The 14834-nt window shown below is 41.9% G+C and overlaps 1 protein-coding gene across 1 annotated transcript in view; it reads right to left on the bottom strand.

The window, feature by feature from the left end:
• Positions 1 to 14444, bottom strand: part of LOC136628835 (olfactory receptor 6C74-like) — a 36573-nt gene extending 22129 nt beyond the window's left edge. The window contains exons 1-2 of the mRNA XM_066604928.1: positions 14411 to 14444; positions 13767 to 14329 (exon numbers count right to left, since the gene is read on the bottom strand). Coding sequence (XP_066461025.1) covers positions 13767 to 14329; positions 14411 to 14444 — 597 coding nt within the window. The remainder of the gene's footprint in view (positions 1 to 13766; positions 14330 to 14410) is intronic.
• Positions 14445 to 14834: the final 390 nt, after the last annotated feature.

Below are 14834 nucleotides of genomic sequence, written 5' to 3'. Positions count from 1 at the left end.
GACGTTAGCCGCAGGATAAGCAAGCACCTCCAGGGCATACAGCGCGAGTTCAGGCCACGTGTCCAGCTTCGACACCCAGTAGTTGTAGGGGGCAGAGGCGTCACGGAGGACGGTCGTGCGATCGGCTACGTACTCCCTCACCATCCTTTTACAGTGCTCCCGCCGACTCTGCCTTGACTGGGGAGCGGTGACACAGTCTTGCTGGGGAGCCAGAAAGCTGTCAAAGGCCTTAGAGAGTGTTCCCGTGCCTGTGCTGTACATGCTGCCTGATCTCCGCGCCTCCCCTGCTACCTGGCCCTTGGAACTGCGCCTTCGGCCACTAGCGCTGTCGGATGGGAATTTTACCATCAGTTTGTCCGCCAGGGTCCTGTGGTATAGCATCACTCTCGAACCCCTTTCCTCTTCAGGTATGAGAGTGGAAAGGTTCTCCTTATACCGTGGGTCAAGCAGTGTGTTCACCCAGTAATCCGTAGTGGCCAGAATGCGTGTAACGCGAGGGTCACGAGAAAGGCATCCTAACATGAAGTCAGCCATGTGTGCCAGGGTACCTGTACGCAACACATGGCTGTCCTCACTTTCAGGATCCTCCTCCTCCTCCTCAGGCCATACACGCTGAAAGGATGACAGGCAAGCAGCATGTGTACCCTCAGCAGTGGGCCAAGCTGTCTCTTCCCCCTCGGGTGACACCTGATCTCGCCAGCCACTCACTGCAGGGTGGTGGTATAGGGCTTGAACGTCGCAGGGGGAAGTTGTAATGCCTTCCTTGTCTTTGTATTGGCCAGAAAAGCGCGCTAACGTCTCAGAGATGAAAGTGAAAGTAACCCGAACATCGCGTGGTACTCGTTACGAATAACGAGCATCTCGAACACGCTAATACTCGAACGAGTATCAAGCTCGGACGAGTACGTTCGCTCATCTCTAAAAAGGAACTTATGTATTAAATTCTTCGCAGAAGACACAAGGCAGATTCTGAAATGATCCCATGGTACCTCTCGATGTATCGCAATACAAGAAAACTTCTTTACGATTGTCTCTAGATGGTACTTTCCTCTCTTCAGAATTGCAAGAATGCATCCTAATGCCTCTTCAAAGTGTTGGAGATGAGGTTTAGACGTGGGGACCTTTCTCCATATTTGGTGGGAATGCTATTCAGTTACTTCTTATTAGAGGGCAGTTGAGAAGATGATAAATGAGGCATGTGACTCAGATGTCAAACTCATGCTGCAATTGATTTTTTTGAACCTGCTATCAGATAAATCCCCTGACCCGTCATTCCCTACCTGGACACATGCTCATAGCAGCTAATCTTATCATATGACTGTTTTGGTTGTCACAACACACACCAGACACATTGTACTGGCTTAATCGAATATCGCTGGTTCTGAATGGCAGAAGTCATTAAGGCAGTCTGAGACCATATATGGGAAATACAATGACATGAATCAGGGAAGACGCTGCCTGTGATCACTACAGGTAAGTACACTGTAATCACAAGACTGAAAGGCGTTCAGCAGTATAATGGGACTTTATGCCCAAAAGGAATAGAGAGGTTAGAAGAAACATAAGCAGTGGAGCTTGCCTGTTTAATGGAGCAGGCAATTGTTGATTTTGAAGCTTTATACCCCTTATTAGGGCCTAAAAAGGCCAAAAGATTTTCTGCTTTCCTTAGCATGACTGTTGTAGCAATGCAGGTTAGAAGATAAAGTCCCAACTCTAAGAAACTCTTAGAAATTACTGTCTTTGCTTGAAGAGCAATTGGGAGACATATCTCCTGATTAATGTTTGTGAATTAAGGAATTTATTCCTGAAGGAAGAAAGAAACCTAAGGCAAGCTCTATCTGTCCATGAAGGGCAGATTCAGTGCTTGAAGCTACCTGTTTCTTTTAGCAGAATTGATTACAAGACTTAAGGAGATCTTCTAGAAACGATGCTTCAATTAATCACTATAAAGTGGTTCAAATGGGGGATTGCATAAGCACTGGATAATTAATGGGAGATCAGATAGAACATCCCGACTTAATATACTAGGTCTTAATAATGGCCTCTGCTAGAGGCTTGATAAAGACGTTAAGATAACACTGAAATGTGTTGCCCACCACTGTATGTGTTTTTTACTGTTTGCCTATATATGGCTAACTAAACCTAGACATTGTATACTTCAATAAAGACTTGGAAATTCTACCCTGCTGGACTTCTGTGGAACTATTCCTGTGATTGATCTATTAACAGGATCAATGGGTGTTCTAATCTGAGACATCCCTGTGAAGTAAGTGACCTATTTATCCACTCTCAGTTTATGGTTTACCCCCTGGAGCGCTGGGGTCATTTTTTGACGCATTGTTTACTCGCTTTCTTGTTACCCGATATTTGGATTCGGAGTCCTCACTGACGCTCTTCCTTCCTGTTGGATGTCCGTGTGACCAGGGCTGGCAGACTGAACAATCTATAATTAATAACACTGACTGCTGAGACTTCAGGCATGGTGGACTGCCCTCACTTTGGGCGGCACAGTCACGCCAGGTAAGTTACCTCTTACACTCCTTTGGTGCACTTTTACTCTGTATTCCTGATCCCAGAAGCGATGCCTTTGCTGACTGCCTTGATAATGATTGAAATGGTAACTTTATGTTCTTTGTTAATGGATGTTCAGTTTTAGGCAAACCACAAAGCAAACAACATGGAATTATTGTTTTGGTCCATCTCAACTGATACTCTGCTGTAAAGTAAATGCTCAACGAGACACAAAGCTAAGTATCATTGACCATTATCTATTATATAAATTCATTAATTGCCAGTTAAGAAAGAAAAATGCTTCCTTTGTTGCCCTTCCATAGCAGGCGGGTCATTAAGAATCTACAGAAGATATAAGCTTTTCAGATGATGATATGACCTCTGTAGAGGCTGATTTAAGCTTTGTAGGGTTATCAGATACAGAAATCATCAGCTCTGGTCATACGTCTGCTCCCGTAGTTCAAAAAGATGTCAGCCTAACAGTCCATAGTATTGGCCTCACAGCACTAATATCAACCTCTCCTCCTTTGAGTAAATATTGATTAAACTAAGATTGGCAGCAACCCGATTGACCTACCAGGGTGCAGCAGGCCAGCAGTCTGCAGGAGCTGGCTACTAAAGGGTACAACTGTGAATGTACAATCAGTGATGCCTGGCACACTACAGGTGAAAAGGGGAATGAAGCCAAGATATTTATTAGGGATCTGAGCCGAGCCACAAACGTAGTGAGACATTGATCTCTGCACATTGAGTCATGGTTAGTGTTGCTTGTCTTGTTCTGCCAGGTGATTTAATCATCACAATTTTAAGAAAATCCAATTAAGTAAGTTTGAACTGATTTATGGCAAAAATGTGGGAAAATCGGATTTCCCATAATGCCTGCCGCAGTGTTCAGCATGAAGACAATCAGCAGTCACCTTGTTGATATTAAAACAGAGGATATATTGTTGCTGATGTGAAAGCTTGTATACCAGCAGAGAAGTTAAATGGGGTTCTATTAGAGGGAGCAGAAAAAGAAGCTGCATTACGTTTATATAGGAAACATAGTCTATACATTAGGAGAGGGTATATTTCTGTTGCTGTCAATGTATATAGAAGCAAAGCAGATCAACAAACTACACTTTGGTGTGGGGAATATTGCAGTTCTCTGTTTGTGGCCTCAGACATCATTCAAAGTCCCCAGTCTGGTCACTACAAATTATTTGCAGGCTTTATGCAGCTAGCAGTGGGGTGCAACACCCCAGAGGGGTGACCTGGGGCCCCAGGATAACGTGAAGAGCTGGGAGGGATAAGTGCTGACTTGTCACAGTGGCACTTACCATGCTCTGGTCCCAGAGGGATGACATGCAGCCAAAGCCAGAGTAGGATTGCAGGCCAGCTTCGACACCCCTAGGTTAGGGAGTGCCAATAAACGGGATGGGAGGAGTAGTTGTACTTATCAATTGTGACACCACCGTTCCCACACACCCCTATGCTACACGGCAGAGAAATGAACACAGAGACTTGTGTATAGTACCTCGGGTCTCCAGTAACAGTTAGGGCCCGGTATAACTTTTACTCTATAATAACTGGTATAACAGGTAATGCAGGTACAATTCACTTTAAACAGTAACAGCCTATAGCTCAGAGGTACGGAGGATACACAAGATGAATACGGTCCTACAGCCCACATTATCTGTATCTCACAGGTCCTGAATTGGGAGGAAGGGGGTTACTCCGCAGACTCTGCGGCAGACAATTACTAAAGAAGGCTTAGCCAATAAACACCAAGTTTGGGAGTCGTGTGGGTGTCACACAATAAAGTATCTCTGCGGTGATCCTAACTATGGACAGCTGCACAGGAAAAGCTTGCAGTGTGAACTGGTACCTGGTTTAGAACTTTGGTAGGGCTTTCTCTCTCTCTGCTGACGGGACTCACTCCTCTCACATCCACACTCCAAACGCTATGGGATATTGCTCCTCTTCCTCCATCTTCACCTACATGGAAGCTGAAGGTGCTTCCATGTGGCTCTGTGTTAACACTCTGTAGCAGGCAAGATGGAAGACCTCACTACTGCTCTCAAGCACTCATATTTATCACCTCACTTGTACCACATGACAAGACAAACTGATACACCTATATGCAGGCAGTGATTTTATTACTGTTAACCTCTCGAGTGCCGCAGCTGTGCAACACACACACTGGATATGACAGGACAAGCTTTGCACAGTGCATCTACATAGGACAAAACATGTATGAGATTTATGGAGGGGACCAGAATGGTATACTGGGCCACTACAGGGGTTTGGCGAATTCAATTATGCTACACCAAACAGGAACAGCTCACAAAGATACAAGCTGTACCCTGTCTCTTGCTGTCCTCACATATTGTGTCTCCCAGGGATTGCAGCTTATTTAGTTGGTGGTGCTATTTTATTAAAAGAAAACAAAAAGAAAACTAAACAGGGAAACAACAAAAACATACAGTGCATGTCAATGGCCTCTGACATCATTTGAAGTCGCCAGTCCAGCCACTGCAAATTATTTGCAAACTATACACAGCAAGTAATGGGGTGTGGAGAATTCAATCATGCTGCGCCAAACAGGGACAGCTCCCAAAAATACAAGTTATACTCTATAGCCTTCTGTTCTCATATATTATGCCTCCCAGAGATTGTGGCTTATTTAGTTGGTGGAAGAGGCAGAGGTTGCAGGGCAGCACCATACTAAGACAAGGAGTAGGGTATCACAGACAAACATAAGGGTTGTACCAAAACCATCAGCTACTACTAGTCACAGCAGCACCAACATTAGGCCCACAGCTAAGTCTACTCACAGGACTTGTTCAGCCTGGGCATGCTTGGAAACCACATGTGATGACAGAACATGTACCTTGCCTGGCCCATGTTATGAACCTGCTAGTGCAGTGCTTCCTAAACAATTACCCAGGATTACATTCAGTACTGGAAAAGACCAGGAAGACTGATGATGCAATGATCAGTATGACCATCCCTGTTGCTTGCCTGCTGGAACAGATGCTACAGGGCCTTAGTGATAATGATGTGTCGTAACTGGAGGAGAATGGGTTACCAATCTCCCAAGTGTTTGGCCATTCCACCATTACTCAACACTACAGGGAGGGTGGCTTTTGGGTAAGAAAGGGAGTGTCTTTTCCAACACATTTCTCCATATGTACACAGAAATGGCATTGGCTCTTTTGACCTATGGTTTTCTATGCTGGATATGTGGCCAGAGTTTGCTAAACATGCTTTATGTGTTTGCCTGCCCCACTGCCAGTGTGCTATCAGAAAGGGTGTTCAGATCTGCCCAATAGGAACGGTAATATGTTGGAACATAAGGATCTGGCTTGTCATAGATGGTAACAGGTGGGAACACCAGACAGCATGCACACTGAAACAGAACAGTTCACACCTAACATAGTCAACACCTACAGACATACACAAAACACAACCCCGTTCACACCATCTGACTGCAACATATAGGGAACACCACACAGAACACCTACTGCAGTTCACACCTTCAGACATACACAGAACAGGACCTTGTTCACACTTTCAGACATACACTGAACAGGACCTTGTTCACACTTTCAGACATACACTGAACAGGACCTTGTTCACACCTTCAGACATACACTGAACAGGACCTTGTTCACGCCAAGTGCAATCCATACCTTCAGACATGCATTGAATAGGACAATAGGACATTGTTCACAGATAAAACAGCATATTGCCTTGTTTCATTCCACCAAATTCCGATAGATATGTAGAGCGCTTTTCTTTCATTCCTCGAGGAGAGTTTTATAAATGTGGTTTCCCCACTAAAAGGTTAACAAAACACATGTTGCTGGGGATTAACTATTCAAGCTCCAAAGCAGCTACCTAAAGACGCTAGATCTAAGCGGCAGTTTCCACCCAGAACCAGTAGAACGAAAGACCCTGAGGCCTTAGTCAGACGGGCGTTTTTTCGCGCGATTTGCGGATCGCATGACGGATGCGCATCCGCAAATCGCGTGACCGGTGCGCGCAAGTCGCCCGCAAATCGCCCGAAAATCTGCTCCTAGCCGCGTTTCATTAGAAACGGGCCGGAGCTATCCAGCGCATTGCATTCAATGGAGACGGCAATACAGCCGGCTCCATTTAAAGCAATGCGCTGCGGGCGAGCCCGGGATGAATTGTCGGCATGGGCTTAAATATATAAGCCCTTCCCTGCAATTCATCCTAAAATGTGTAAAAATAAAAAAATATATGTATACTCACCTTCTCCCGGCAGCCGGAGCTCCGCGCGGCCGTCCTGCAGTGGGTATGAAGGGGGTGTGAGTCAGACCTGCCCCCTGATTGGCTCAGCGCTGAGCCAATCAGAGGCATGTCTCACTCACACCCATTCATGAATTCATGAATGGATGTGATTCAGACCTGCCCCTGATTGGCTCAGCGCTGAGAGGCAGCAGTCACTCACCCATTCATGAATTCATGAATGGGTGTGTGAGTGAAACCGGCCTCTGATTGGTCAGGGCTGTGACCAATCAGAGGCAGATCATTCAGCAGGCGGGGATTTTAAAGCCCCGCCGGCTGAATAGTGCCGAGAAGCAGTTCAGGAGAACTGACAGCGGCCGCGGCTGGACTCCGGCTGCAGCGGAAAGGTGAGTATACAATTTTTTTTTATTTTAACACATTTTAGGATGAATTGCAGGGAAGGGCTTATATATTTAAGCCCTTCCCGACAATTAACCCCGCGCACGCCGGCAGCCCATTGCTTTCAATGGAGCGGCTGTATTGCCGGCTCCATTGAATTCAATGGGCAAACATCGTTCTTCTCTGTCACAGCTGTTACAGCTGTGGCAGAGAAGAATGATTTGTCTTCTATATGTTCTCAATGGGGTCGGCGCTGCTGCCGCCGGCCCCATTGAGCGCATATAGAGAAGAGAACAGGAATCGCAGATCGCAGATAGGTGCGATCTGCGATTTTTTTGTTCTATAATTTATCGAACGAGCGCATAAAAAGCGCTCATGTGTCCGATACCATTGCAAGGCAATGGTTTTATAAAATCGCCGGACGCATGCGCATGCGCAAATCGCGGCTAAAAACGCCCGTCTGACTAAGGCCTGAACAAAGAAATGAACGTTGACACATCCAATGAGATAATCTCTTGACCCGTTAAGTCGCTGTAATGAGGGCACAGTGTTAGGAGTGCCCACCTTTTGTATTGCAAAACTTATCCACCCCACATGAAATGGCAAGCGATGACAGCTTGCTCTAAATGTACTGTTGATTTTATTTTTATTCTTATGGTTTTCTTTTGCCTTCTATGTGAAGGTTATGTTTTCAGCCCGGCCGGCCTGGAGCGAAATTATTGTGCTCTATTCATGTTCACATAGGGTGCATTGGGGCAATGCTTTTGAAGCCCTGAGGCAGTTTGACTTCAGCGAGGGGGTGGTTCATGCCATCTGGGCCCTGTATTTTTCCCCTACAGCGAGGGTGTTAGTGGACAGCACTTTGTCTGAATCCTTTAACATATCAAATGGAGTGAGGTAGGGATGCCCGCTGTCCCCATTATTGTTTTTTCTTATCATTGAACCATTAGCAGATGCCATAAGATGAAGCATAGAGATAAGGGTAGTCTCGATCGGATCACATCAACAAAAGATAGGGTTATTCGCAGATTATGTAATTCTGACAGTAACTAATCCCCTTGTATCACTGAGGAAAGCCATGACAGTCTTAGACCAATTTAACAAAATATCATTTTATAAACTTAATGTAGGGAAATCCCAAATTTTGGGTTTAAATATCCCCAAAGTCCTTCAGCATACTATAAATGCAGAGTTCCCTTTTTGTTGGCAGGAAAAAGGCATATCGTATTTGGGGTAACCTAAACATACCCAATAACTAATATAGAAAAATAAAACTTCCCACCGCTCCTGACCTCCCTGCAAATAGAATTAGACTGCCTCTCTAAGATATACATGTACTGGCTAGAAAGGTAATGACATGCAAAATTCATCCTAAAATACTATATTGTTTCAGAGGCCTCCCTATATAGATATCCCAACTCACTCTGATTAAATTGCAGAAACGATTATCTAATTTTATTTCGGGAGGTAAAACCTCCAGAATTTCTTTATCAATTCTTGCTCTGCACAGGAAAAAGGGAGGCATGCATGTCCCCAGTATAGAAGCATACTAAAAATCAATCATACATCAGATAAAATATTGGATTAGCAAAGGGAGCACTTCCTGTCGGAAGGCAATGGAAGAGAGTACTCTGCCAGGAGCCACACTTCATTCCCTATGATATGCAATGGCCCTAATAACTAAAAATAATCTTTTTGGGGTAGGGGTGGAGCCCCAAGGAATATCCCTGCCATGAGGGCCAAGATGGAGGCCTGGAAGTTCCTAAACCAGAAGTTAATTCCATATAGTAGATCATGAAAACCATCGATACCTATTGAAACTTTGAGCCATCTAATCCCCAATTTAGCTATATAAAATTGGAAACGATTAGGAATAAAAAGAGTAAATAATCTTATGTTGCCAGAAGGGATGAAATCTTTGATGTGCTACAGTCACGCTTCCGGGTACCGGACAGTGATAGGCTTTAATATATTAGAATTTAATCCTTCCTAAAAAACTATCCAATTACCAATAAAATAATACCTTCAGAGATCATATCTAGGCTCAACATGCAAACAAAAATGACCAAATCAGAAAGAAGAAGCTTCTATGATATGCTAACTGATAACCGTATACCGGGGGGAAAAAAAGCCCACATGCTCAGCTGGGAAAAAGAATTGGAGAGCAATTTTCCATGGAAGAGTGGTTGGGGGCTAGAAGAGGGGACGCTACAATCCACAAAGTAGGCAGCCATCCTAGAATCCCAACTTAAGGTAAAGATGAGGTGGTATTTTACTCCTCACTTGATGGCAGATCATTTAAAAAAAGGGAGTGGCGCATGCTGGAGGGAATGTGACCAAAAAGGCACGTTATCACATCTATTCTGGTCTTGCCTGAAAGTGCTGGGATTCTGGGATGGAATATTTAACCCCTTCATGACATGGCCTATTTTGGGCTTAAGGACGCAACAATTTTTGGCAGATTTTCTTCTCCGTTTATCAAAAGCCATAACTTTTTTATTTTTCTGTCAACGCGGCCGTATGAGGGCTTGTTTTTTGCGTGGCGAACTGTAGTTTTTATCGATGCCAATTTTGGGTACATAGACTATATTGTAAAATTATTATTTTTTTTTAATGATAGCAGAGAGAGAAAACGCATCAATTTTTTTTTACACTGTTAATCATGCAGCATAAATGAGACTTTCCATTTTTTCTGCAGACCGGTTCGGTTACAACGATACCAAAATTCTAACATTTTTTTTAGGTTTTCCCACTTTTCTGCAATAAAAACCCTTTTTTTTGGAAATCTTTTTTCTATTCTAAATTGCTGCATTCAAAGTCACGTAACTTTTTTTATTTTTTGATGTACAGAGCTCTATGAGGGCTTATTTTTTGCGAGACGAGCTGTAGATTTTATTGGTACCATTTTGGCGTACATACGGCTTTTTTGATCACTTTTATTGCGTTTTTAGTGAGGCAAAATGCTAAAAATGAGCATTTTGCCTCAGTTTTTTAGCTTTTTTTTTAGCGTTTTTTTCCGTGCACAGTCAAAAGCATGTGCAACTTATTGTACGCATCGTTACGGACGCGACAATACCAAATATGTGGGGTTTTATTTTTTTTTTACCTTTTTTTATGCTAATCTGAGAAAAAGCATAAAAAATGGTTTTTTTACTCTTTTTTTTACATTTTTTTTAATTCATTTTTTAAATCTTTCTTTTTTTTACACTGTTTGTGTCCCTCTGAGGGACTTTAACCACTGCCCTGATGATCGCTGTCAAAAGGCATGGCAGAGCTACTGCTCTCCCATGCCTTATCGCTCATACAGCAATCTCAGGCATAGGCAATACAGGACGCCAGTGTCTGGCATCCTGTTGCCATGGTGACAGGCTGGGCTCTCGCGATGACATCGCGAGTTCCGGCCGGAGACACAGAGGGAGCCGCGCTCCCGCTGTGAACTCTTTCCCTGCCGTGATCTACTTAGATCGCGGCAGGGAAGGGGTTAACAGCGGGCGGCGCATCTCCGATGTGCCCCCGCTGTTGCAGCGAGACGCCGGCTGTGACTGACAGCCGGCTCCCGCTGCGGGATAGCGCTGGATCATATGTGATCCCGCGCTATCTCCAGGACGTAAGTTTACGCCCTGTTGCGGGAAGTACCCCGCTCCCAGGACGTAAACTTACGCCCTGCAGCGGGAAGGGGTTAAAAGAGATACAGAAAGTGAATGTCCCAAGGTCTCCGAAAATGGCTCTACTGCTACTAAACCTAGATAGTTTTTCTAAGCCAACTAGATATCTGATAGGACATGCTCTCATGATGGCAAAGACATTCATAGCAAGGAAATGGACCTCCCCTTGCCTCCGACAATAGAGGAGTTAGAAAATCATATGGCGGAATATTGTCTTTATGAAAAATGGTTAGCAAAACACAGCAATTCATACTAGAAGTATTTAGATGTGTGGGGAGGGTGGATGACATATAAGGAAAAGTGAAAGTCACAGAAAAAGAAACAAGATGTCGAGTTGTTGTTGTTTGTGTTATATGTTGAAACTGATATTATGTATACTTATAAGAACAACATTTTCTTTGGGGACTATGCAGCGATCTATGATATAATTGAGAGCTATTAGCATACCAGGATCAAGAATTTCTATCTATGAATGATACTTTGTAATTTTTATGACAATCATATACTTAAATATTGCATTGAGATATATAAGTTTGATAATTCACCAATAAAAATACTAATGGAAAAAAAAAACAAAGTGTGGAAAATGGTGTATTGTAATTCACCTATCCACAACACTTGCTTTCATTCATTTACAATGCAAGAATGACTCTCTAACTGTTGTGATGCTAAGCTTATGTGCAGCTGTTCATCAATAGTAACCCTTCTCATGCAATTCCCTACGAATGGTTCTGCTTCTAGTGGATATTCCAATGGCCTGTGAGACTTCCTGAGCCAGTGTTTCAGCAGACAATGTGCATGATGCCTTTACAGCTCATACAAGATTCCATTGCCCAAGTTTTGTCACTTTAAGAGGTCTTCCGGCATGTGACTGCACTACACACAGCAATAATGCTTGTGAAATTGGTCAAAGGCGTCCTTCATTTCCATCACACTTTAAAAAAAAACAAAACATTTAATACAACCTTATTTTTTCTTATAGAAAAGTGTATGAGAGGATTCTTGAAAAATAAATTGTGACTATGGAATACTGAGTTTAAAAAAAAATTGCCATGGATGTAAAATATGCACCAAAAGTAAGGAAAAACATTACAAAAAAGTTTGTATTGCATTTCAAAACTCCCTATTAACTTAGAGCTAATATCTGATTAGCGTTTTTTTTTTAAAAAAGGGTAAAAATTAGAAAAGACCAAAAAAGTGCTGTTTTTTTAACTCTTGTTTTGCAAGTAGCATTTTTAGAAGATTCCACATTTTTCAAGCTTTCTTTATAGTAACAAATATTTCTTATGTTAGCTATAGGCTAACATAACAAGTATTTGTTACTTCAGATGCTAGCTAAACGCCAATATCAAATCATGAAATGCACTCCAAGGAGTACATTTTTTGTAGCTTTTTGTTAGGTTGCATGTTTTTTTAGGTTAGAAGTATGCTTAAATGCAACCACAGCAGCCTAGAGGTTTGTCGTTTCCTCTCACATTTTAGCATAGACTTTACTATTTTACAAGAAAAGCTTCAGAAAAAAATGTATGTTAAAAATCCGTGTATAAAAAAACCCTGTAAAAACATATATTTTTTCATGTGTTTACTAAGGTGAAAAATACACCACATAAAACAAGGGCCTGGTAATCATGCATTGGACCCTAGACCCAAAAGTTAATTTGGGCTTTCCTAACCTAATATACACAATAATTCCCACCAGTATGTACCAGGTAACAGGTGTAGCAGTAGTACAATTATTTTTAGTTTTTTTTTTTTTTAGATTGCATTTGCAAACTATTATCCATGTACAAAACAACAACCTTAGAAGGTCAGAATGAGATCAGAAATTCCTAAGTCAGAAAATGTGTTTGAGTTTTTCTACGAATTGCTTCCTCAAAATATTTTTTTTTCATCCATTCCATATTATACACAGTACTGCAACTGCATTTAAGCAAATCTGTCCAGTTTTCCTTCATACTGATGTGTTTCTGTGTGTGCTATACAGAGTTACAGTAGTAGATATCCTGTTTTCTTCATGTGCACTGTATAAAAGGCAGCATAACAGCAGGCTTATCCGACCAGGTCAGAGAGAACTGAAAAGTAGATATACAGCCTGCAGAGGGGAAAACTGGTGATAAATACTGGATATATAGTCATATAATGGCCAGATGTAATGTTACAACACATAAGCATAAACAGCAGCTTATTCTGAATCGTGGAGCTATGCTTTAATTCTTTGCTTACTTGCTTATTGAAGTGACTTATTGTGTCTATCCTATACAACTCTCATTTCCTTGTTTTTTATTCTTACAGAATCACACTCCTTGAAACATGAAATTGAAAAAGTGGTGTTTTATGTTATTAGTGGTTTTCTAACAATCTCAATTTCCAAAGATTTAATGCTTTTTAAAATTTTATAAAATGGTATTAGACTTTGTTCACATTTGAATATTTTTTACATCTTCCTGAGCCCCCATATTTCTGACCCTAGGCCGAATGGTGAAAATGACCTTGCACATAACATGTGTGAAGGATGCCTTACACTAGCTTCTGTGTAAGACCGTGTACAGATCTGTGTTGGAGGCTCTGTTTGGAGCCTGTGGCACATATTCAACACAAAATCCAAGACAAGATAGGACAGCATACTGCCTTGCTAAATTTGGGAAAATGCTGGGCACATGCTAAAAGCCTGGTGGACCCATTATGGTAAATGCAGCTCACCATACACTGTTTGAGTTTGGTATGTGCAGGACCCAGCAATTCTAATATTTTGTTTGTTCTTCTCCTATAATGTAACCAAACGATGGGAATTATTCCAAAGAAGCAAAGACGTAAACATGGCCTAACACTGCATTGCCTTTTCTGCAGGCAAAATATGCCAGTAGCTATGTTTATTTAATCTTCTACAACCTAATTAACATGTGATTTTCTTGTTTTTGAGTAAGATAACAATATATCAGAGAGTGATCTTCTAACAGTCTGATTTCTTAACGTGTAGATAAATGGATTGAGCAAAGGAGCCACCACTGTATTCAGGATGGCAACTTTTTTATTAAAATTAGCATCCTGACCTTTTGCTGGTTTTGCATACAAAAATATGCAGCTGCTGTATATTACGGTCACCACAATTGCATGTGAAGAACAAGTGGAAAAAGCCTTTCCTCTTCCATCGGCTGTTTTAATTTTCAGTACTGCTAAAACTATCTTAAAATAAGAGATTAATGTCACAAGGACAGAAATATATAATGTGCTTGCACCAAGAAGTGATAGCAATTCAATCATAGTTGTATCTGTGCAAGAATTCTTTAGAAGAGGACTTGCATCACGGAAAAAATTGTCAATTAAATTATTGCAAAACTTCAATTTGAATGCTAAGACACAAGGCAAGACAATGGTGGAGAATGATCCGAGCCACAATCCAACTATGAGCTGAATACACATATATCTATGCATAATCATAGGGTAACGCAGAGGGTGGCATATAGCTAAGTATCGGTCAAAGGACATCACCGCAAAAAGGAGGGATTCTGCAGTCCCAACTAAGAAGTAAAAAAAGGATTGTGTGAAACAAGATCCTAAAGAAATGTGAACTCCTTGATGTAGAAATCCTTTCAACATACCTGGTACAACAGTGCTGATAAAGCAGATGTCCATGACAGCTAAATTGCACAGGAAATAATACATGGGGAAGTGAAGTCTTGTGTCAGAGAAGACTAAGTATATAATGACCAAGTTGCCCATCACTGTGAAGGTGTACGATAATAATATTAAGCAGAATGAAAATATTCTCAAATGTGGTGCCATAGGAAAACCTAACAAAATGAACTCAGAAACAATAGTGGTATTCATTACGTTGTTAAATGAATATGGAGAGCAGTGGTGTTGGGAGTAAGATACTGTAGAGTCAAGCACTAAATCGATTTTGCAAGAACAGAAGTAGAAAATTATAGAAAGCCACTGACAGGTCAACTCTTTTTGGTTGATTTGGTTAATGAACAGCACTAGAAGGACAGATTTAAATCAATCCTCTCTAAATAGGTTTTT

The sequence above is a fragment of the Eleutherodactylus coqui genome, chromosome 5 (assembly GCF_035609145.1).
Source record: "Eleutherodactylus coqui strain aEleCoq1 chromosome 5, aEleCoq1.hap1, whole genome shotgun sequence".
NCBI lineage: Eukaryota > Metazoa > Chordata > Amphibia > Anura > Eleutherodactylidae > Eleutherodactylus > Eleutherodactylus coqui.
Note: the sequence above shows the minus strand (reverse complement) of the source record. Positions and strands in the feature narration are given on the sequence as shown.